General features: G+C 45.5%; 1 protein-coding gene across 2 annotated transcripts in view; it reads left to right on the top strand.

Moving 5' to 3' along the window:
• The window catches only part of EGLN2 (egl-9 family hypoxia inducible factor 2), a 37,080-nt gene that overhangs the window by 3,544 nt on the left and 8,047 nt on the right, over positions 1-25,489 (top strand). The window contains exon 3 of one of the 2 annotated variants that reach the window (XM_083159696.1): positions 21,729-21,848. The exons of the other annotated variant lie outside the window; for it this stretch is intronic. Coding sequence (XP_083015822.1) covers positions 21,729-21,848 — 120 coding nt within the window. The remainder of the gene's footprint in view (positions 1-21,728; positions 21,849-25,489) is intronic. 2 annotated transcript variants of the gene reach the window in all.

Genomic DNA, 25,489 nt, shown 5'->3' with positions numbered 1-25,489 from the left:
GGAAAGGGTTAACCTCATTCCACAGACTGCATCTCTATATAATGGGTGACAGAATTAACGGGCTATCATTTTAAGCTAAATAGGATACCTTTCGTCCCTGATCTTCTCCCAATGACATGGTTACATGAGGGAATTCCAGCGATATAAACACTATATTCACAGCGGCAGGTAATAAGGCAAAAACCACCGACACATGTGTCAACATACGCTCATCCTCACTGTGGGCCGCACCACTCTATGTAGTGTGCTATGGACTTTGTGACTTATGCCCCTTTCACACCAGAAGCAAATTACCAGGTTAAAGATTTGCAACCCTGGGAATTTGCTGGAAAAACCCAGGTTTTACTTTGGTGTGACAAGAGCCAACACGGGTTTTAAATCCCTGGTCAAGAGCAGTGTCGACCCTTTCACACCACAGAAAATCCTAGGTTTTTCAGCAAATTCCCAGGTTGAAATGCTTTAACCTGGTAATTTGCGGGTGGTGTGAATTGGGGTAAGCTGCACCCGGGAAAATGACCCGGCGCACAAAAATGCTGGGTAATTGCTGGGTGGCCTTGTGAAAGGGATATTGGTTACACCTGAACACTAATCCTAAGTACCTAGTACTGTATGGAGGAAAAAACAGCAATATAGGAAGGTGCAAAATCTAAGGCAGCAAAGAAAAAAAAAAAGTCCAATACAAATGTCAACCTAATGCTTGTGTCCACCTATTTCATGTGTGGACCTTTAGTGGTCGACCCAATGCATGTCAACTGTTGTGTGGTCGACCCATACACAGGCAAAGTAAACATGCAAAACTGTGTAACAAGGCAAAAGTAATGACATTGTTTATAGACAGAAGGAACATTTCTATTTGTTTAGAGATCATCCGTGTTCACTATAAATGATTACTTCGCTACTCCATCCTTTCCTCCCCATAAATGCCCACCGGCAGCACTGATCATTTCCTGCTACTAGTAGTCCTCTCGGAGAGGACTCTCTCTTATAACGACTTATGCTGGATGATAAAGATGCCTAGTACAGAGGGGAAAGGACAATACCGCAAATAAAAGAGCAAGGGACAGATGTATCAAGCTTCAAAAGTGATAAAAAGGAGAGTAATAAACAACCAGCCAATCCGCTCCTACCTGCCATGTCACAGATGGGGTTTGAAAAATTAAAGGTAGGAGCGGATTGGTTGGTTGTTTATCGCTTTCCATTTTATCACTTCTGGCCCCAAGACCAAAAGAATACATTTTCTGGGGAGCTTTGGACACAGGACCTGATTCACTGTGGTAAATTTACTAAAGTGTGAGTTTTTTTAAAAGTGAGTGATGTTGCCCAGAGCAACCAATCAAATTCTAGCTTTTATCCTCTAGTTTCAAGAAGGTGCTAAATAAATGACAAGTTGAGTCTCATTGGTTGCTATGAGCAACATCTCATATCTAAAAACTCACGCTTTACTAGATTTACCTCACTGTGTACAAAAATGACATTTTGGAAGGCAGTTTTATACCTAGTATGAGAGTCTCTGTAAAGGACAGGTGGCATGGGAAGTAGGCAACATGGACGGTGTAATGGTTAGTATTACTGCCTCACAGCACTGAGGTCATGGGTTCAATTCCCACCATGGCGCTAACTGTGTGGAGTTTGTATATTCTCCATTTCCTTGCCTGGTTTTCCTCTGGGTACTCCGGTTTCATCCCACAATCTAAAAATATACTGGTAGGTTAATTGGCTCCCAACAAAATTAACCCTAGAATGTCTGTGTGTACATGTGGTAGGGATATAGAGGCAGGGACTGATGTGAATGTTCAAATAGTCTCTGTACAGTAAATAACTGGTAATAAATAAATAATAGTGCTAATGGTGTGTACACACGGCAGATACTGCCGTGAGATCCGATCAGATCGCATCGGGACTCACATCTGACGGCATGCCAGAGGGGCATAATTTACACTATATAGTGCAGATCTGCACTACATAGTGTTGCCTGCCCTCCCTATCTGGCTGCCGATATGCGCTCACACAAGAGCGCGCATCGGCAGTGCATCTGGCTCGGAAGCCCTAAAAAAAGCATGCAATTTGGCTTCTGATGTTCCCTATATCGGGAACATCGGAATCCAAATCTAACCGTGTGTACACACTATAAGGCAAGAACAAAAGGAAAGCGGGCCAACGAGATCTTATATAATAAAGGACGGTAGGTTAATAGTGGAAGGCAACTGGCAGTCCCACTGAATGGGGTATATAGGGAGGTCTGAGTACTATAAGGGGCAGTGGTCTGGGGTAAGTGGTGGCAGGCTTTGGCCTCTGGGTATGTGATGTAGGGTGCACAGAGGTCATATGAAGCAGACTGGGTTGTGCATTTTGGGGTTTATAACTAGAATGTCCAATCCCCAGGGCTGTGTAGACGTTCTCTGGTTCTTGTGATGTTATTTGTGCAAAACACAATGTTTGGTCAGCCTGCATTAGCCAAGCTGAGGCCTCAGATAAGCTAGGGGCTGGTTAATGATTACTAGCTTCTGCCAGATACTGAGTCACAGTGACACTCCGGAGAACAGCGTTAACCCGTACGGAACCAGTACTATGTGCTGTCATTGCAATATCTCCATATATCTAGACATTACAGTGTGAGCTGTGCATGGCACCTCAGCTGTGTGTCATGGTTACATAGGGTATGAAACATGGAAGAAATGCATGTATATACATGTAATGAGATCTGGCCACATCTGTGTACCAGCCTGGCTTACTACTAGTCCTCATCACTAGTGCATATACCTGTGCTAAGATACACCTGCACTGTCCACAGCCAGCAATTGTGCCAGCCCTGTCTCAGCACCCTGTTACAGCCCTTGGTCCTACGTGTAGCAGCATATGGCTCTGCATCACCCGTACATTTATACACCTAGTCCCAGAGCAATGTGACTACACGCATAACGGCATACAGATGGAGCGTCCCTCTTCCTTGCAGGGGCTGGCGGTAGATTCGCCAGCTGGCAGTCCTCAGATAGGGGACTCGTGCGCGTCCCCTTACTGCGGAGCTCTCCGCCGGTCCCCGCCACATGATCCCCTAACCCTGCCCATCTCACTGAAGTGGAGACGGGCAGGGTTCCTGTCCCCCGCCGACAGAAAACTGGGATGCGCATGCGTAGGGGGCCCTCTCACGTCCCAGTCAGATGGAGCGCCGGCTCGCTAGTGGAGGCTTTCTGCCGCGCCCCAGCACTGGCTTAGAGGCGCTCCATCTGTATTCCCAACTCTGCATATGTGATGTGCAGGAGAATATGTATGGGGTGTGTTGGTGCAGGAGAGTATACAGTATGTATGGGATCTGTGTGTGTGATGGTGCAGGAGTGTCTGTATGGGATCTGTGTGTGTGTGTGTGTGAGATGGTGCAGGAGTGTATGTATGGGATCTGTGTGTGTGTGTGAGATGGTGCAGGAGTGTATGTATGGGATCTGTGTGTGTGTGTGTGTGTGAGAGATGGTGCAGGAGTGTATGTATGGGATCTGTGTGTGTGTGAGGGTGCAGGAGTGTCTGTATGGGATCTGTGTGTGTGTGATGGTGCAGGAGTGTCTGTATGAGATCTGTGTGTCTGATGATGGTGCAGGAGTGTCTGTATGGGATCTGTGTGTGTGATGGTGCAGGAGTGTCTGTATGGGATCTGTGTGTCTGATGATGGTGCAGGAGTGTCTGTATGGGATCTGTGTGTCTGATGATGGTGCAGGAGTGTCTGTATGGGATCTGGTAGTGTGTGATGGTGCAGGAGTGTCTGTATGGGATCTGTGTGTCTGATGATGGTGCAGGAGTGTCTGTATGGGATCTGGTAGTGTGTGATGGTGCAGGAGTGTCTGTATGGGATCTGGTAGTGTGTGATGGTGCAGGAGTGTCTGTATGGGATCTGGTAGTGTGTGATGGTGCAGGAGTGTCTGTATGGGATCTGTGTATGTGATGGTGCAGGAGTGTCTGTATGGGATCTGTGTGTCTGATGATGGTGCAGGAGGGTCTGTATGGGATCTGTGTGTCTGATGATGGTGCAGGAGTGTCTGTATGGGATCTGTGTGTGTGATGGTGCAGGAGTGTCTGTATGGGATCTGTGTGTCTGATGATGGTGCAGGAGTGTCTGTATGGGATCTGTGTGACTGATGATGGTGCAGGAGTGTCTGTATGGGATCTGTGTGTCTGATGATGGTGCAGGAGTGTATGTATGGGATCTGTGTGTCTGATGATGGTGCAGGAGTGTCTGTATGGGATCTGTGTGTCTGATGATGGTGCAGGAGGGTCTGTATGGGATCTGTGTGTCTGATGATGGTGCAGGAGTGTCTGTATGGGATCTGTGTGTGTGATGGTGCAGGAGTGTCTGTATGGGATATATGTGTCTGATGATGGTGCAGGAGTGTCTGTATGGGATCTGTGTGTCTGATGATGGTGCAGGAGTGTCTGTATGGGATCTGTGTGTCTGATGATGGTGCAGGAGTGTCTGTATGGGATCTGTGTGTCTGATGATGGTGCAGGAGTGTCTGTATGGGATCTGTGTGTCTGATGATGGTGCAGGAGGGTCTGTATGGGATCTGTGTGTCTGATGATGGTGCAGGAGTGTCTGTATGGGATCTGTGTGTCTGATGATGGTGCAGGAGTGTCTGTATGGGATCTGTGTGTCTGATGATGGTGCAGGAGTGTCTGTATGGGATCTGTGTGTCTGATGATGGTGCAGGAGTGTCTGTATGGGATCTGTGTGTCTGATGATGGTGCAGGAGTGTCTGTATGGGATCTGTGTGTCTGATGATGGTGCAGGAGAGTCTGTATGGGATCTGTGTGTCTGATGATGGTGCAGGAGTGTCTGTATGGGATCTGTGTGTCTGATGATGGTGCAGGAGAGTCTGTATGGGATCTGTGTGTCTGATGATGGTGCAGGAGTGTCTGTATGGGATCTGTGTGTCTGATGATGGTGCAGGAGAGTCTGTATGGGATCTGTGTGTCTGATGATGGTGCAGGAGTGTCTGTATGGGATCTGTGTGTCTGATGATGGTGCAGGAGTGTCTGTATGGGATCTGTGTGTGTGTGTGTGTGATGGTGCAGGAGTGTCTGTATGGGATCTGTGTGTGTGTGTGTGTGTGATGGTGCAGGAGTGTCTGTATGGGATCTGTGTGTGTGTGATGGTGCAGGAGTGTATGTATGGGATCTGTGTGTGTGATGTGCAGGAGTGTCTGTTTGGGATCTGTTAGTGTGTGATGGTGCAGGAGTGTCTGTATGGGATCTGTGTGTGATGGTGCAGGAGTGTCTGTATGGGATCTGTGTGTGATGGTGCAGGAGTGTCTGTATGGGATCTGTTAGTGTGTGATGGTGCAGGAGTGTCTGTATGGGATCTGTTAGTGTGTGATGGTGCAGGAGTGTCTGTATGGGATCTGTGTGTGATGGTGCAGGAGTGTCTGTATGGGATCTGTGTGTGTGTGATGGTGCAGGAGTGTCTGTATGGGATCTGTGTGTGTGTGTGTGTGTGTGTGATGGTGCAGGAGTGTCTGTATGGGATCTGTATGTGTGTGTGTGTGTGATGGTGCAGGAGTGTCTGTATGGGATCTGTGTGTGTGTGTGTGTGTGTGATGGTGCAGGAGTGTCTGTATGGGATCTGTGTGTGTGTGAGTGTGTGTGTGTGATGGTGCAGGAGTGTCTGTATGGGATCTGTGTGTGTGTGTGTGTGTGATGGTGCAGGAGTGTCTGTATGGGATCTGTGTGTGATGATGCAGAAGTGTCTGTATGGGACCTGTGTTGTGTGTGTGTGTGTGTGTGTGTGTGTTGATGATGCAGAAATATAAATGTATACGTTTCTGTGCTATATAATAGAAGCAGGGCTATTATGTGCAGACATAAAACTTAATAACCAAATTTGAAAACCTTAAATATTTATTTGTCAAATAAATGGAAATCTTCTATTATCGACCCTTTTATATGAACCACAGTGTAAAAATTAGAATAGGTCCCCTTTTAATGGACCACAGAATGTCTGGTCTCCAGTGTTGTAAGGTCCATGCGTGCAATGTGCCTGTGCTCCTTATATTGACCATTCACCAGAGTGTGAGTGGCTGATTACCGTTGTTACCTCCCTCCTGGATGTTGGGAGTCTCTCCTGCATCATGCCGCTGCCTTCGGCTCTATGCTGTACTGTAAGCCGTGCTGTGCAGCTGATGAAAAAGCGGGACTCCACTCCACGCTTGCTGTAGGTACCTACAGCAAGCACTATCATTGCGTAGTAGTATTTTGGGGTGATACCTTTGTTTGGGAATCAGCTCGCGGACTTGTTCAATCCAACGTGCTGCTATGCACAACAGGTACGTGATTGCTGTTCTGTGCCCTAGCGAGGTGGAACACTTACATGCGCATTCTCCGACATAGCAGTGCGCTGAAATGAATAGCTCCGGGACCTCCATCCCAGCGCTACTCAACTCGTGTCGCATCGAATCGACTCCTTTGAATGGTATCTTTCAGCCTGATAATGTGACCTTGTGCAGGTTTGTGTCAATTCTGCTTTATTCATAAATGTCTACATATGTTTTTTTTTGTGTTGCATTAATCAATGTACCAAGGTTATATCTATTGCTGTAGTCTGAGTGATAACTGCGGTATCGCCAGTAACTCTTCCCATTGTGACTGTAACAATATATTTAACTTTTCTATTGTAGCTTAATCAAGGCAATCAGTGTGGTCGTGATACACTGACTTCTACACAACAGACCATAATTAGAGAATCCGTTGCTGCTTTGTACAGAAGAGTATTTTTATTCCCATTTATTGTAGTGCCAGTGCGGATAGTGATCCTTTTGTTCCTTCGGCGGGGGCTATAGCGCCTGCCCTGTGTTATGGGGCCTGTACTTTTGTAATGGATTGCCTCAATACCCCATTCTGCTGACCTAGCATTCAAGGTATCTGCGAATTCCACATGTTGGGAAACCCTTGTATGCAGGAGTATGGGTCCTTGGGTCGACCACTTAAGGCCGACACCTGAAATAGGTCAACATGGTGAAAGGTCAACATAAGCGTTCGGTCGGCAGTCAAAAGGTTGACATGAGTTTTTCAAGTTTTTTTACCCAAATGTCAACCGAATCATAGTTGACATGTCTCAGTGTACAGTGTCCCCTCGCATGGCTCGCTACGCTCCCCTCGTACCACGTCTCCCCGCATTCTCCAACCACGCCGTAGTGCAGGGCTGGGCAACACCGGCCCTCCAGATGTTGATGAACTACACATCCCAGGATGCTTTGCATTAGTTTTGCTATGTGGCCATGCTGAAGCTGATGCAAAGCATCCTGGGATGTGTAGTTCATTAACATCTGGAGGGCCGGTGTTGCCCAGCCCTGCCGTAGTGGATGGTACGGCATGATATACACCATTTCGGCTCAAAAAAAAAAAAAAAAAAAGGGAAAAATTAATGTAGACTTTTTACTGTCAACCTTGCCATTACCGACCTAATGCTTGTGTAGACCTTTCAACCAAGTCAATCTTAGCCATTGCCGACCTATTTCAGGTGTCGACAGATTCCAAGCACATAGTTCAGGGAATTGGTCCTCGACTTTGAACTTGCTGAATTTCACCAAATCCCTGCAGATCACTGAGAACCCAGCTCACCATCCCAGCAGCATTATGGAAGGAATGCCTTGGACCCAGGACAGACAAGGTCCTGCACCTCACTGGATACTTTCCGGATCCCCTATGTGTCTGAGGAATCTAGCTCTGGAATCCCAAACACAGTACTCAGAGCAGCCTGAAAGCAATTCCAAAAATGCTGTTCTGTTTTCCACCCGTCTCAACAGTATGGTTACCACTAACCCTTTGCATGCCAGGCTAATATGAGTATGCAAACAGACCTATAGAGGGTATTCAATATTTGATTCCGACTGACGGAATGTTTGAGTGCTGGAATCGGAGTAGGAAGTGTTCCGACTGTCGGAATAGGCATGCATTGTCGAAATCCACGTGTATTTTGTCCAAAAAGGGAGGCAGATTCTACAACCCAGTACACCACCATCTCCCTACTATGGGCGACCTATGACCCCTTCACTTGTCCGTAACCTCAAACACTCCTTAATGCAAAATATTCTTTATACGCTTACTTCTATACCTGCTGCGTCACCCCAGTCAATCTGCCCCTCCCTTTGGAACGTAAACTCACGAGCAGGGCCCTCTTCCTTCATGTGCTTTTTCCTCTCTTAACAAAATTAAATCTATGTATAATTTGTATTTATTTTACTACTTGCTCAGCCAGAAGGCCCCTAACTCTGCCGATTGCCCTGTCCCCTTATGCTACTATCTATATTTTACCATGTCCTAAATGAGAGAAAAAGAAAAGGGGTGTGGTGGAGCGCTAAAATTGATCTATAAATCGAACCAATTGGGTAGCACAATAATATAATTCATTTTAATTAATATCGGATAAAATAAATAACAAATAATAACAGTATTTATATAGCAGCAAGGGACTGTCATTAGTCCTACTACTAATTAATATTTTATCATATATTGTATTTTTATTGTGACAGTCACTTGCTGCTATATGAATACTGTTATTATTTGTTATTTATTTTATCCGATATTAATTAATTAATTATATTATTGTACTACCCAATTGGTTCGATTTATAGATCAATTTTAGCGCTCCACCACACCCCTTTTCTTTTTCTCTTGTATAGTTCTATTGGGACTAGACACTCCCTAGTGTGACCTGCTTGACCACACGTCCCATTGAGGCGCCTGTTTTTTTCCAGGTTTGGCTGGGGAAAAATATTCTACTGGTCCTAAATGACCTTTTACTGTAAGTTTTTGACTTGTTTTTGCCCATGTATGTATTGTTAGGCGCTTTGGAACCCTTTTTGGCACCGTATAATTAAGCAATAGTAATAATAATATAAAATGAAATTCGGTACAGAACGGCTACTGGCCTAATTCCCATATTTTGAAATCATTGGTCTTGTAGATTTGTGTATTTCTAGAGCTGACTTAATTCATTCACAGAGTTCCCTTCTGCATGATACAAATTGCGTATACTGTGGATTTGGGCTTGTAAACTGTCATTTTGGTTGGGTTTAAGTAAGGTAATGAGGTCTGTATGATGTTGTGTTACTTTGGTCTAAAGCCCCATACACACTATACCGGATTTGGCATGAAAAGCCGGCGGTCGGGATCCCGGCGTTCAAAATCCCAACGCCGAAATCCCGACAAGGGGGGGACGTGGATCGCCCCCCCCTTGCGGGCTCGCTGCGCTCGCCACGCAGCGGGCCCGGTGCCTCGCTATGCTCGGCACACTAATTTATTCTCCCTCCGAGGGTGTCGTGGACACCCACGGAGGGAGAAAGTGTCGGGATTTCGGCGTTCGGGATTTTGAACGCCGGGATCCCGACCGCTGGGATTTAAACTGCATCCCCACTATACCATATGTGGCACTGCTGATAGCCTTAATGATATCGGCGGTGCCCGGGAAATGGACAATTTCTAACCCTATGTTTATGCTCGCTTCTATCCCTGCTGTGTCACCCCTGTCCGTCTGCCCCTCCCCTTTAGAATGTAAGCTCTAGGAGCAGGGCCCTCTCTCCTCATGTGCTTTTCTTATAATATATCTCTGCCACTGTTATAATTGCATCAGTGCATTTTTTTTTATTTACCGTGTACTTGCCCTAATTAGCATTTGTACTGTAAATCACTATTTTTCTAGTTTTGTTATCTTGCTCATCTATGTATTGTCAGGCGCTGCGGAACCCTTGTGGCACCATATAAATAAACAATAATAATAAAAAAACACTGAACAATTTAGTTCGGTGATGTCACTGGGACCACTGCCGATCATGCAGTCATTGACCTATATCGTCAGGTGGGACTGCATGTTCAGACGATGGCCTGCATTGCTAACGATATAGTGGGTACATACTGAATGATATGTATGATGATATTGTTTAAGATATCGGTATTGTGCATATTATTCATGCAAATCTGATACCCAGGTTAAGTGATGAGGTTATGTTGATGTATGCCAGAGACGGGACCTCATATATAAATGGGGCTAGTGGGCACCTGAGTAGGGTTATAGAACATTGGACCGAATTTACTGCAGGGACCGATGGTGCGGGTTTGTGCATGCATATCGGCAAATATAATTGATTCTTGTGAGTATAATCAATATGTGGCTGTAGGTGTGTATGGATCTGTGTGTTACGAAATAGGTGCGTGCAATGGGAACTCTGCGAACCCGTGAGATGATAAGAAGGGCGAGAGTAGATGTATACGAGATAGGGATACAATGTTTGACGTTATTAATATATATTCCGCGCGCTGTCTTTAGATTAATGTCTCAGCAGGCAGATACTTGTGCTCCTAAGTCCACCAGGTCACCAGTTCAAATCCTTGTGTGACGTTGGCGTTATCTTTAGCTGCTGCGTAGGTCCTGTGGTTACAGGAAATTGTATATACAGGCAGCGCATAACGTGTGTGGGACGCACAATTCCCCATTAACCCCTGCTGTGCTTGTTCTATCCCTGTATTATTCTTTGTTCATAGGCTAATGCTGCTGCATGACTGACCTGAATTACATAAACCCTCTAATATATATTCTTAGGTCCCCCCTCCCCCCTAAAGGTCCATGTTGTCCAAAGAATTGTGCCTAACTTGTCCCATTGTCCTTATTTACTTTATACAATATGCTTGGTCTTTTTCTCAAATATAGTTTTACACATAGAACCCCCCTGAAATGATGACTTCCTTTTCAGCTCCAAAACTTCTTAACCGACTTCTCCAGTTAGTGAGGTAAAAGCATAAGCAGTTGCTAAGATGAGATTCTTCTACGCCCTGGCATTGCCCCTTTAAGAGTGGCAAGCAGGAATGCTGTGGCCCTGATGCCGAATGATTTATCTGCGGGATATTGTGAGGGCTCCCAAACTGGTGACGCAAGTGGGGCCAGCGTTGGGAGAGATCCTAGGACCATTTCATTGTATAGCAGAGCTGTGCGTGTGGACGTGGATACATGAGAACAAACGGGGAGGATGTAAAAGCAGAACAACTCAATTAGCTTAGTGGCCCCTTCATCAGACCCTGTAACAGGATGCTTATGATGTAGATCTTTTGATAATTATCTCAGTCAGGCCTAGGCAAGGCCCAAAAGCCTGGTAGCCAACGCACTTTACAACTACTGGGGGTGCCCAGTTCTTTGGAATCCTTCATATTAATGTCTGTGGATGTGGACGTACCTGGCTCCTAGTTACTTAACTGGCTTATGAAATCAAAATCCGCTTTATTGGCCAGGTATACTTGCATATACTATGAATTTGTTTTTGGCTTGCGGTAACAAGTAAACAGTATACAATATAAACAGGTGGGGAACATGTACAGTCATACAGAAAGTTATTCCGAGGGGACACCGTGTTAGATTATGTGCAAAGTGTTATGGTGCGACTAGACAGTGAGGTGTTCATGAGTTCACGCGTCAACAGGTGAACCGGTTGAGGGAAGAAACTTTTTAGGGTTCAGACCTGGTGGGAATGGCCTGATGGCAGCAGCTTAAATAAGCCATGGCCAGGATGTAGTTGGTCCTTGACTATCTTTGTTGCCCGCTTTTTTGTTCTAGAAAGGTTCAGGTCCTGGGCAGAGGGAAAGTCCGTCCTGATGATCTTCTCCACAGTTCTGACTACCTTTTGGAGTCTGCATTTCTCTCTCACTGACGGAGCCGTACCAGACCAGTATTGAGGAGCACAGTACAGACTCAACAATTATGGAGTAGAATAGGAGCAGAAGCTTCTGTGGGATGTTGAACTTCCTCAGTTGCCTAAGGAAGAATAGCCTCTGCTGCGCTTTTCCAACAATAGTGTCAGTGTTGGGCCCCCATTTAAGGTCCCGGAAGACTGTGGTTCCTAGGAACTTGAAAGAGTCCACTAACGACACCACACTGTCAGCAATTGTTAGCAGAAGAACACCAACAGATTTCTTCTTCCTAAAGTCCACGACCATCTCGATAGTTTTGAGCGAGTTGAGCTCTAGATGGTTGCTGCTGCACCACTTGTCTGTAGGCCGATTGGTCCCCGTCCTTGATGAGGCCAATGATGGTAGTGTCATCAGCGAATTTGATTATCTTTACTGATTATGCCTCTGAGGTGCAGTCGTGGTGTACAGGGAGAAGAGCGGCAGGGGGGGGAGAGAATGTGTGTGAGAGTACACCGCACTAGGTGGCTCCTGTGCTGATGGACCACACTTAGCCGGAGAATTTCCCCACTTTCACAACTTGTTTTCTATCGGTCAGAAAGTCCACAATCCAAGAACAGGTAGCTCCAGGGACTCCTAGACGGAGTAGTTTGGGGTGGAGAGTGTTGGGGATGATTGTCATGAAAGTCGAGCTGAAGTCAACAAACGGGACCCTTGCATAGGTACCAGGCATATTCAGGTGCTGCAGAATGTAGTGCAGGCCCAGGTTGACTGCGTCCTCAATGCATTGATTCGATCAGTAGGTGAACTGGAGGGGGTCTAGCTGGTGGCCAGTCACAGCTTTTAGGTGGTTCATTACCAGGCGCTCGAACATTTTCATGATCCGAGACATCAGAGCTATCGGCCTGTAGTCATTCAGATTTGTAATAGTGGATTTCTTGGGAACCGGAACCATAGTGGAGCTTTTGAGGCTGTGTAGCTCCAGTGATTTGTTGAAGATCCTGGTGAATATGGGGGCAAGTTGACCCGCTTATACTCTCAGGGCAGATATATATTAAACAAACTAAAGGGGTGATTGAAAGTGTACGATATGCTCCATGGCATCATATCGTACACTTTCAATCACCCCTTTAGTTTGTTTAGTATATATGTAGCACCCTTCACATTTATTATTACTTCTTACCTAGGTAAGTCCTATCACATATAATTTCCCCTATCCCTTTTACTATCCCTTTAATTTCACACTAATGTGATGCCATGGGGTGGTTCTGCTGGGCTGGCCTGGGGGGGCCTGTGCCCTGGACCTGTCCCAGAGTAGTGTTAGGGACTTGTCCTATTGAGGTAACCTGGATGCGGTGGACAAGCCCATACTAATGGCCATTACTATGCTAATAACCTCAAATGCAATATAGCAAGATATTAACCCCTTCACGACATTTGACGTATATATACGTCATGGCCGGGAAGTACTTCCCGACACATGACGTATATATACGTCATGACTTTAAACTGTCACTGCGTCTCGAGACGCAGTGACAGAGGGACGATGTCTGCTGTCCCTGACAGCAGACATGTCCCTGCATGCCCAGGGGGGGCTGCGATGCCGCCCCCCCGTCGGCGATCGCTGTGATTGGCTGTTCAGTGTGAACAGCCATTCACAGCGTTTTCCTGTGTTACCAGCGAATCAGACGCTCGGTAACACAGGTGTCAATCACCGCCGGGCGTCAGGGGGCATGAGGGGGTCATCGGTGACGATGACACCTCACCCCACCCTCACCCCACCTGCCCCCAAGGCTGTGATTGGTCCGTGGGACCCACGGACCAATCACAGCCAAGGCGCGACATTTAAACTACCGGTGACTGCGCTGCAGACGCCATTCCGGTCTGGAGTAGCGTGCAGAGCGGTCACCGTGCCTATCTGCCGTGATACTGACCTGATCCTTGCTCATACTTACCTGATCCTTGCAAATACCTTACCTGATCACTTGATCACTGCTTGTAGCGTGCTGGACGCTTCCTGGATCTGACTTCCTGAGACTTCCTGCTGCTGCTGCAGTGTGATAGAGAGATAGAGAGATAGAGAGAGAGAGATAGAGAGAGATAGAGAGATAGTGACAGAGAGAGCTATATTTTGTGTCTGCTACCCCCCCTTTTTGGGGGTGCAGGGGTTTTTTATATATAAATAACTGTCGCTGCTGCTGCAGTGTCATAGTGATAGATAGTGAGAGATAGTGATAGATAGTGAGAGATAGTGAGAGATAGAGAGATTTGTGTCTGCTACCCCCCCTTTTTGGGGGTGCAGGTTTTTTTTCTATATATATAACTGTCAGTGCTGCTGCTGCAGTGTCATAGTGATAGATAGTGATAGATAGTGAGAGATAGAGAGATAGAGAGAGATAGTGACAGAGAGTGATAGAGAGTGTATATTTTGAGTCTGCTACCCCCCCTTTTTGGGGGTGCAGGTTTTTTTTTATACATATAACTGTCAGTGCTGCTGCTGCAGTGTGATAGATAGTGAGAGATAGTGAGAGATAGTGAGAGATAGTGAGAGATAGAGAGAGATAGAGAGAGATAGTGACAGAGAGTGTATATTTTGTGTCTGCTACCCCCGCCTTTTGTGCTGATCACTATATCTGAGGTGATCAGCAACTTTTTGGGGGCGCAGAGGTTTTTTTTTTTTTATATATACCTGTCAGTTGCTGCCAGTTGCACCAAAGGTTGTGCACCTGCTGCCCCTCACTGGTAATCAGTGTCGCATCACTGATCACCTTTTTTTTTTTTTTGTGGGTGCTGTGTGGTCTTTTTTTAATTTTTTTTTTTACACACACTGTGATTTTGTGGGTGTCCTGTGGCCACTGTGCGCTGATCAGTGACGTACATCACTGATCAGCTTTTTCGGCACAGGGTTGATCTATTTTTTTTTTTTTTTATCAAATTCCTGTTGCCTTTGAGCGCTGTTCAGTGACAGACGTTACTGACCAACATCTGTGCTCAATTTTTGGCGCAGGACCTTTTTTTTTTTTTTTTTTAACCCCTTCAATTTTTTTTTTTTTTAACCCCTTCAATTTTTTTTTTTTTAACCCCTTCAATTTTTTTTTTTTGTATAAAGTATTTTTTTTTTCTGCACTACATACACACAACACACTACATACCCCCCGGGTTGAAATAAAGTTTGTACCCCCCCCCCTACACTATACACGTGTTGAAACATTTCACTACCAGTAACACAAAAATAAAAATGTCATCCCAAATGTCATCCCAGTCATCCAGAAGAATGTATTCAGTGGAGGAGGCATATGCCATGCTTGCTTCTGATTCTGACACAGCCAGTGAGGCAAGCGGGGAATTTGAAGGATTCGTCTTAAGCTCCTCTTCCTCCTCTGGTGATGAGGGACCCCCTCAAAGACGCCCCCGTAGAGCAGCTGAGACCCCCCCCCCAATAATTGATCTCGTATGGACCCCACCACCAGACAATTTTGAGCCCCAGGTTCCTGAGTTTTTGGCCATGCCAGGAATCCAATTTGATTCCACAGGTCTCAGAGAAATTGACTTTTTCAAATTATTTTTCTCTGATGATTTTATAAATTTAATGGTGGACCAAACTAATTTATATGCCCAGCAGTTTATTGCTCAAAACCCCACGTCATCATTTGCTAGGTGGACCCCTGTAGATGCAGTAGAGATGATGACGTTTTGGGGTCTGGTGTTTCATATGGGCATAGTAAAAAAGCCACAAATTAGGCAATATTGGAGTACAGATGTTCTGTACAGCACCCCATTTTACCGTATGGCCATGACTCGGACTCGTTTTGAGGCAATCCATAAATTTATACATTACACCGATAATGCACAGTGCCCACCCAGAGATGATCCCACCTTTGACAGGCTATTCAAAGTCAGGCCGGTCATTGATCATTTCAGTGCCAAATTTGCAGAGCTGTACATCCCTGATAAATGTATTAGCATCGACGAGTCCCTTATACATTTTAAAGGAAGGGTTAAATTCCGCCAGTACCTTCCCAGTAAGAGGGCAAGGTATGGCATAAAAATGTATAAGCTGTGTGAAAGCACCACAGGGTACACCCACAAGTTTAGGGTATATGAAGGGAAGGATTCAAGAATTGAACCGCCAGAATGCCCCCCCTCCCTCGTAGGTGTTAGTGGCAAAATTGTCTGGGATTTAGTGCACCCCTTCCTGGATAAGGGTTATCACCTCTATGTGGATAACTTTTACACCAGCATCCCCCTGTTTAAGGCCCTTGGTTCAAGAGGTACAGCAGCTTGCGGTACTGTGCGCAAGAACCAAAGAGGCCTCCCCAAAACGCACATTGCCCAAGTAATGAGAAGGGGTGAAAGCAGGGGAATATGCACCGAAAATATGTTGTTGGTCAAATATAAGGACAAGAGGGATGTCCTTATACTGACAACAATTCATGGAGACAGTACCACCTCCATCCCTGTACGAGGTACCAGTACCCACACCTCAAAACCAAATTGTATCCTAGATTACAATAAGTACATGGGCGGAGTGGATCTTTCAGATCAGGTACTGAAGCCGTACAGTGCCCTGCGGAAAACAAATATCTGGTACAAGAAGCTGGCTGTGTATATCATCCAGATGGCACTGTATAACGCTTACGTGCTATTCCGTTCTACCGGCCAGAGGGGGACATTTATGCACTTTCAAGAGGAAGTCATAAAGGGCCTAATATTTGGGAACCAGCAGGCAGAGGGCCCCAGTACTTCTAGTACTGGCCCCCGTATTGTACCAGGGCAGCATTTTCCCAACGAAATCCCCTCCACTGCAAGAAAGGGCAGGACACAAAAAAGGTGCAAAGTTTGCTATAAAAAGGGAATAAGAAAGGAAACTATTTTCCACTGTGAAACTTGCCCCGACAAACCCGGCCTATGTATAAATGAGTGTTTCAAAATATACCACACATCGATGGATTATTAGGTTCATCATTTCACCGTCCATCGGGGGTCTTGCTAATGCCACATAGCACCCACCATTCATTCCACCAGAATCTGAGCTGCAAAATCCAAAAATTACTCCTTCCCTTCTGAGTCCTGCCATGCACCCAACTGGTATTTTTTGTTCTCATGTGAGGCATTGCCGTACTCTGGAGAAATGGGGGCACATATTTTGGGGTGCTTTGTCTCCTTCATTCCTTGTGAAAATGAAAAATTTTGAGCCAGAAGTACATTTTTGTGTAAAAAAATGTAATTTTTCATTTTCACAGCCCAGTTGTACCAAAATTGGTGAAACCCCTGGGGGTTTGAAATGTACACTATACCCCTAGATGAATTCCCTGAGGGGTGTACTTTGCAAAATGGGGTCACTTGTGGGGGGGTTCCACTGTATTGGCAATGCAACATAGCACCCACCATTCATTCCACCAAAATCTGTGCTGCCAAATCCAAAAATCACTCCTTCCCTTCTGAGTCCTGCTATGCGCCCCACTGGTATTTTTTGGTCACATGTGAGGCATTGCCGTACTCGGGAGAAATGGGGGCACAGATTTTGGGGGGCTTTGTCTCCTTCATTCCTTGTGAAAATGAAAAATTTTGAGCCAGAAGTACATTTTTGTGTAAAAAAATTTAATTTTTCATTTTCACAGCCCAGTTGTACCAAAATTGGTGAAACCCCTGGGGGTTTGAAATGTACACTATACCCCTAGATGAATTCCCTGAGGGGTGTAGTTTGCAAAATGGGGTCACTTGTGGGGGGGTTCCACTGTATTGGCAATGCAACATAGCACCCACCATTCATTCCACCAAAATCTGTGCTGCCAAATCCAAAAATCACTCCTTCCCTTCTGAGTCCTGCCATGCACCCAACTGGTATTTTTTGGTCACATGTGAGGCATTGCCGTACTCGGGAGAAATGGGGGCACAGATTTTGTGGTGCTTTGTCTCCTTCATTCCTTGTGAAAATGAAAAATTTTGAGCCAGAACTGCATTTTTGTGTAAAAAAATGTAATTTTTCATTTTCACTGCCCAGTTGTATCAAAATTGGTGAAACCCCTGGGGGTTTGAAATGTACACTATACCCCTAGATGAATTCCCTGAGGGGTGTACTTTGCAAAATGGGGTGACTTGTGGGGGGGTTCCACTGTATTGGTGCAACATAGCACCCACCATGTATTCCACCAAAATCTGTGCTGCAAAATCCAAAAATCACTCCTTCCCTTCTGAGTCCTGCCATGCGCCCAACTGGTATTTTTTGGTCACATGTGAGGCATTGCCGTACTCGGGAGAAATTGGGGCACAGATTTTGGGGTGCTTTGTCTCCTTCATTCCTTGTGAAAATGAAAAATTTTGAGCCAGAACTGCATTTTTGTGTAAAAAAATGTAATTTTTCATTTTCACTGCCCAGTTGTACCAAAATTGGTGAAACCCCTGGGGGTTTGAAATGTACACTATACCCCTAGATGAATTCCCTGAGGGGTGTAGTTTGCAAAATGGGGTGACTTGTGGGGGGGTTCCACTGTATTGGTGCTTTGGGAGTCTTGATAATGCAACATGGCACCCACCATTCATTCCACCAAAATCTGTGCTGCCAAATCCAAAAATCACTCCTTCCCTTCTGAGTCCTGCCATGCGCCCAACTGGTATTTTTTGGTCACATGTGAGGCATTGCCGTACTCGGGAGAAATTGGGGCACAGATTTTGGGGTGCTTTGTCTCCTTCATTCCTTGTGAAAATGAAAAATTTTGAGCCAGAACTGCATTTTTGTGTAAAAAAATGTAATTTTTCATTTTCACTGCCCAGTTGTATAAAAATTGGTGAAACCCCTGGGGGTTTGAAATGTACACTATACCCCTAGATGAATTCCCTGAGGGGTGTACTTTGCAAAATGGGGTGACTTGTGGGGGGGTTCCACTGTATTGGTGCTTTGGGAGTCTTGATAATGCAACATGGCACCCACCATTCATTCCACCAAAATCTGTGCTGCCAAATCCAAAAATCACTCCTTCCCTTCTGAGTCCTGCCATGCGCCCAACTGGTATTTTTTGGTCACATGTGAGGCATTGCCGTACTCGGGAGAAATTGGGGCACAGATTTTGGGGTGCTTTGTCTCCTTCATTCCTTGTGAAAATGAAAAATTTTGAGCCAGAACTGCATTTTTGTGTAAAAAAATGTAATTTTTCATTTTCACTGCCCAGTTGTACCAAAATTGGTGAAACCCCTGGGGGTTTGAAATGTACACTATACCCCTAGATGAATTCCCTGAGGGGTGTAGTTTGCAAAATGGGGTGACTTGTGGGGGGGTTCCACTGTATTGGTGCTTTGGGAGTCTTGATAATGCAACATGGCACCCACCATTCATTCCACCAAAATCTGTGCTGCCAAATCCAAAAATCACTCCTTCCCTTCTGAGTCCTGCCATGCGCCCAACTGGTATTTTTTGGTCACATGTGAGGCATTGCCGTACTCGGGAGAAATTGGGGCACAGATTTTGGGGTGCTTTGTCTCCTTCATTCCTTGTGAAAATGAAAAATTTTGAGCCAGAACTGCATTTTTGTGTAAAAAAATGTAATTTTTCATTTTCACTGCCCAGTTGTATCAAAATTGGTGAAACCCCTGGGGGTTTGAAATGTACACTATACCCCTAGATGAATTCCCTGAGGGGTGTACTTTGCAAAATGGGGTGACTTGGGGGGGGGTTCCACTGTATTGGTGCTTTGGGAGTCTTGCTAATGCAACATGGCACCCACTATTCATTCCACCAAAATCTGTGCTGCCAAATCCAAAAATCACTCCTTCCCTTCTGAGTCCTGCCATGCGCCCAACTGGTATTTTTTGGTCACATGTGAGGCATTGCCGTACTCGGGAGAAATTGGGGCACAGATTTTGGGGTGCTTTGTCTCCTTCATTCCTTGTGAAAATGAAAAATTTTGAGCCAGAACTGCATTTTTGTGTAAAAAAATGTAATTTTTCATTTTCACTGCCCAGTTGTATCAAAATTGGTGAAACCCCTGGGGGTTTGAAATGTACACTATACCCCTAGATGAATTCCCTGAGGGGTGTACTTTGCAAAATGGGGTGACTTGTGGGGGGGTTCCACTGTATTGGTGCAACATAGCACCCACCATTTATTCCACCAAAATCTGTGCTGCAAAATCCAAAAATCACTCCTTCCCTTCTGAGTCCTGCCATGCGCCCAACTGGTATTTTTTGGTCACATGTGAGGCATTGCCGTACTCAGGAGAAATTGGGGCACAGATTTTGGGGTGCTTTGTCTCCTTTATTCCTTGTGAAAATGAAAAATTTTGAGCCAGAACTGCATTTTTGTGTAAAAAAATGTAATTTTTCATTTTCACTGCCCAGTTGTAATAAAATTGGTGAAACCCCTGGGGGTTTGAAATGTACACTATACCCCTAGATGAATTCCCTGAGGGGTGTACTTTGCAAAATGGGGTGACTTGTGGGGGGGTTCCACTGTATTGGTGCTTTGGGAGTCTTGCTAATGCAACATGGCACCCACCATTCATTCCACCAAAATCTGTGCTGCCAAATCCAAAAATCACTCCTTCCCTTCTGAGTCCTGCCATGCGCCCAACTGGTATTTTTTGGTCACATGTGAGGCATTGCCGTACTCGGGAGAAATTGGGGCACAGATTTTGGGGTGCTTTGTCTCCTTCATTCCTTGTGAAAATGAAAAATTTTGAGCCAGAACTGCATGTTTGTGTAAAAAAATGTAATTTTCCATTTTCACATCCCAGTTGTACCAAAATTGGTGAAACCCCTGGGGGTTTGAAATGTACACTATACCCCTAGATGAATTCCCTGAGGGGTGTAGATTGCAAAATGGGGTGACTTGTGGGGGAGGTTCCTAACTTTTAGCACTTATGGTGCCTAGAAACCTACATGGTGCCTAAAAAAAAATCTCATAAAAAGGAGGCTCCAAAATCAAGTAGGTGCTCCTTCTATTATGAAGCCTGTGGTTTGGTCAACGTGCACACTAGGGCCACATATAGGATATTTTTGAAAACAAAAGAATTGGGGGAATCAATTTTTAGTCACATTTCTCTAGTAAAATCTACTGTATTCGTTAGAAAAATGTATTAAAATTGAAACTCTGCAAAAAAAAAGAAATTTTGAAATTTCACCTACACTTTGTTTTAATTCCTGTGAAACACCTAAAGGGTTAACAAACTTCCAAACTGCTGTTTTGAATACTGTGAGGGGTGCAGTTTTTGAAATGGCATCATTTATGGGGGTGTCTCACATACAAGTCCCTCAAAGTCACATCAGAACTGAACTGGTCCCTAAAAAAATCAGTGTTTGAAATTTTCTTGAAAATTTGAGAATTTGCTAGTCATATTTGAAGCCTCCTAGTGTCCAAAAAAATGAAAAGGAAGTTGAAATAATGATTGCTACATAAAGTAGACATATGGTCTTTGTTAGTTATTAACTATTTTGAGTGGTATGATTATTTGTCTCACAAGCAGAAAATGTGACATTTTGCATATTGCTAAATTTTCCATTTTTTCACGATATTTTGGTATTTTTCACAAAAAAACACAGACTGTATCGACCAAAATTTACCACTAACTTGAAGTACAATGTGTCACGAAAAAACAATCTCAAAATCACTGGGATAAGTAAAAGCAAAAAAAAGTTATCCCCACTTAAGTGATACATGTCAGATTTGAAAAAAAGGGCTCTGTCATGAAGGCACAAACTGGCTCTGTCATGAAGGGGTTAAAAGGTCTAGCATATATATTTAGTGTGCACCTGCAAACTCCTCCTCCTGCATGTTTTCATGTGTGTAAGCTAAGGGTCACCTACTGCAAATGACAAATTGGGGTCCTTTTATCAAACTGCTATTTAACCCTGGCAGATCATATTCAGTATGATGTGATTTTCTTTAGGTTGGAACCACACAGTGTGCAGTGCTTGGCCAGAGGGAATTATAAGCCAATGCAAAATGACTTGGAGGTAGAGGCATTTATTAGTGAAGGCTGGTCCAGTATCACCCCAGATATGACACTGGTGTATGCACTAATGAGGATGCTATATATTAATGCACAGATAACCTGCTCATACTGTGGCTTTCGATTTTGCAGGCAATGGTGGCTTGCTATCCTGGAAATGGGATGGGATATGTCCGACACGTGGATAACCCAAACAGAGATGGACGCTGCTTGACTTGCATTTACTACCTAAATCAAAACTGGGACACCAAGGTATGTCTGCCCAGCAATGCGAGCACTACTCCACCAGGTAACCCAAGATGATCCCATCTTATCTCTAGCAATGAAGACAGCAGAAGTGTGTGCACTGCATCAGGGATGGGGGATCTTCTGCCCTTCAGCTGTTGTTGAACTACACATCCCAGCATGCCCTGCAACAGTTTTAGCATGTACAAATAGCAAAATTGTAGTAGGGCATGCTGGGATGTGTAGTTTAACAGCTTGAGGGCCGAAGGTTCCCCATCCCTGGTCTAAAGCAAGACGATTTGCACCCTGTCAGAAGATGTCCTTTTACACTCTCTCTAATACATAAAAACAAATAAGTATCCGTTTCTGGTAGCTAAGCAGGTGACGTTTGGAGCCGTACGGTTCCCGTATGGCGGCGCGGGCATTGCATCGCACCGCATGCAATCGCATGTGCTTTACATGCATTGCGATGGTACTTGTGCAGTTTCACGGCACTCCTGCCTGCGGATTGCATCGCACACAGATCGCATGCGATTTGATTGCGTGCTTTGTAATGCAATTTAGCACACCCCCACTATCCACGTCACCCCGAAGCATTGCGAGCGTACGCGGTACGCGTAGTCCCGACCTGTTCATACCCCCACTATCCACGTCGGCGTGTCCACCGAGCCCAAAGCGCGTGTGCTAAATCGAATTGCATCGCATGCGATACGATCCTACTACGCTGAATAGGGCACCACGTTAAATACTTAACGGGCGCTGTGATAATACACAAGTACCGAGCAATGTTTTGAACATGTATTGGTCGTTCCTGGCTGGTGGCAGAGAGGTAACTAAGCAGGCACACAAGATGCCCAATTTATGACCAGTCACTGGCAGTGGCGCTGTACACGAACGTAGATTATTCACACAGGCGGCCATACTCTGATGACGCATTTCACCACCCTGAGCTTGGCGAAATGCGTCAAAGCAGACTTTTACCTTAATAACACAGAGTTCTATATTGCTCCTCCCTAGAAGTCATCCTTGTGGCAGAGGAACGGGCCCCAGCTATATTTGATCTGCTGGTCCATACATCAAGGAGGGGACCGTGTATACACCCAGCCAACCTGGCTCCCCCCAGCATTTCTGTATACATTGCTGCAGATGACGGGATGGTCGCGGTTTAGCCATGAGAACCAGCCCCAAGCATAAGCATATACACTGCCAGGAGCCTGCCGCATTAATTGCGACTCATCCTGCCGCGGAGTGTGGCACCCCAGCATACATCGGCCCGCGGCACGCTGCTGTTCTGACAACAACGGATTGTGTGCAGTGCGGACATCTGAGGTGTCAAGGAATAACCACGTTACACTTTAATACTAAGCCCATTTGGAGCTGGCCCACAGGTTTTAGTTTGCCGTAGAGTATGGACTGTCACTACACAATGCAGGGACAAGCTCCTTCCAAATCCCCAGTCCCCGCCGGGGTATAATGCTGCTTCCTACCGTAAGTGTTTCATCCTGCATTTCCCTTCTGGGGGCTAATATAATGCCAAGATAAATGTGCCCCAATGTCTGCAACAGAATAAAAAGAACTCAAGTAATCAGATCTAACTAAACGTAATGAGGCCGCTCTTACTAGGCTTACAGGTAATGACCGTTCTACATAAAGGCCTAGAGTTACAGTGGTGTATGAGTACGATCTGTTTCCTTTAATCCCTGGGGTGACTCTTTAGGACACCTCCTCACTAGTAAATTAGAATTATAACCTGCTGCTTCTGACTTATCAGGATATCTTTTAAGCGCTATAAGAGGCTAATTAAATGTGCCAGTAATTGATGTGAGTCACTGCGTGATGACTTCTTTCCTATCCCACCGGGAAGTTACATAATAATGTGCTGTCCGTAGGCTGGTTACTCAGGTATTACTTACCAGCACAATGGGATAAGTGTAAGCCTGCGAGTGGCAAGCAGCTGTGAGATTTCGGTGCTTCGGGTGTTAAGGGGCCTACACATAGGGAGATTTGCAGCAAGATCGCTTAGCACACAGTGCCGCACAGCGATGTGTCGGCGCCATGTTCTCCGGTGTGAACATTGGGCCTGACCGGCGGTGTAACTAGATTTATACAGCATGCTGGATATTAATCGCCGGGCCCTACACATGGACCGATTTATAGGGGTACTTTCTACGCAACCTAGTAAGATCGCTTAGAAAATGCCCTGAAATCACCCATTGGATTTATTTTGGCAATAATGTCAAGGCAAAACCATGCTGGGTTTACTTATTAAATGAATGCCATTAAATATTTTGGACGAAGCAACAATATCTTGTAGCTGCTCCGGCTGACCCCTTCAGCGGTGGTGTTTTTTTTTTTTTTTTTCGGGAGCGCTCCCCACTGGGCAGGTTTTTTTTATTTTTTGGGGAGCGCTTCCTAACCCCCCCCCCCCCCCCCCTCTTGTGTCTCACTGGGGCCTGGCAGCGCTGCTGTGCGCTACATCAGCTACTCCCCGGCAACCCGGCTGTGCGCGGCGGTGCCAAGGAGGGAGAGACATTGGCAATCGTAGAAATTTTCCGGGAATGCCAATGTTACCACTGAAGCATTGCCAGTGAAGGGGTTAAAGTATGTGAGTATGCATTAGTGTGTCTGAGACCGCTGTCAGGTGTGTGCCAAGTGGCAGGAACAGGGAGAACTAAGTCTCCCAGCAGCCACCTCTCCTCCCAGCTTCCATCTCCAAAGTGGAAAGATGACCAGGAGCCACCGGATCAGGAAGGATCAGACTTTTTGTTTTCTTCTTTCACAGCATTGTTTTTCAAAACAGAAAGCTCTGCATGCTATTTGTTTTCAGTGGGTAGTGTAATTCACTGCCTATAATTGATAAAGTGTCTGGTTTTTGTCACCGGCCAATCAGCTCCTACCTGTCATTTTTCAAACCAAGCCTGTGAATTCACAGGTAGGATCTGATTGGCCGGTGATAAAAACCCAGACACTTTATCACTTCACCAAGCTTAATAAATCTACCCCTCTGTGAGGAGACCTGGAAAACATGAACTGTTGGGGGTACTTGAGGACCGTGGTTGAGAACCACTGCCCTAAGGTGATGCTCTTTTGGGCAGTTGCAGATGTCTGTCCTGATAAACATCCAGTTTTGGGAATGATGAGGTAGCAGAGAGAAACGTACAAAGCAGCATGAATAGACCGTACATCACGGCGGGCACAACACTTGCCGAGTGCTACAGTAATCCCAGCAGGGTAATAATCATAAAAAGGCTGTTTGCTGTAATGTGCTATATAAACACTGGCACGTGCGAGGTAATGGTTGGTTTGTCTGCTTTCATGTAGCAGAAGGATTTCTGAATGAGTTGATGTATTCATTTACAAGTTTTACTTGTGCAGAACACAAACATCAACAATGTACAGCTGTCCCTCATACACTATTGCTGCAGTCGCCCCAAACAGCCGTTCTCGGCGTGCCTGGTCCTGTGTAACTCTGCTAGTGCTTCTTCATTGACAACAGATATACACGTGTCGAAATGAATGCAAATGTCCAGCGCTAGCGGAGTTGCATGGAACCTGGTGGCTCACTTGTGCCTGGTGTCTCTCGCAGTGTGGAGTATTGAGCTTAGGTGGGAGGACATATCTGTAAGGCAAAGAGTGTATACATAATGCCTAATGTAAGCAGCACGGAT

Source organism: Crinia signifera, chromosome 9 (assembly GCF_055691185.1).
Source record: "Crinia signifera chromosome 9, ASM5569118v1, whole genome shotgun sequence".
In the NCBI taxonomy this organism is placed as follows: Eukaryota; Metazoa; Chordata; class Amphibia; order Anura; family Myobatrachidae; genus Crinia; species Crinia signifera.
This window is presented reverse-complemented; position numbering and strand designations above follow the sequence as displayed.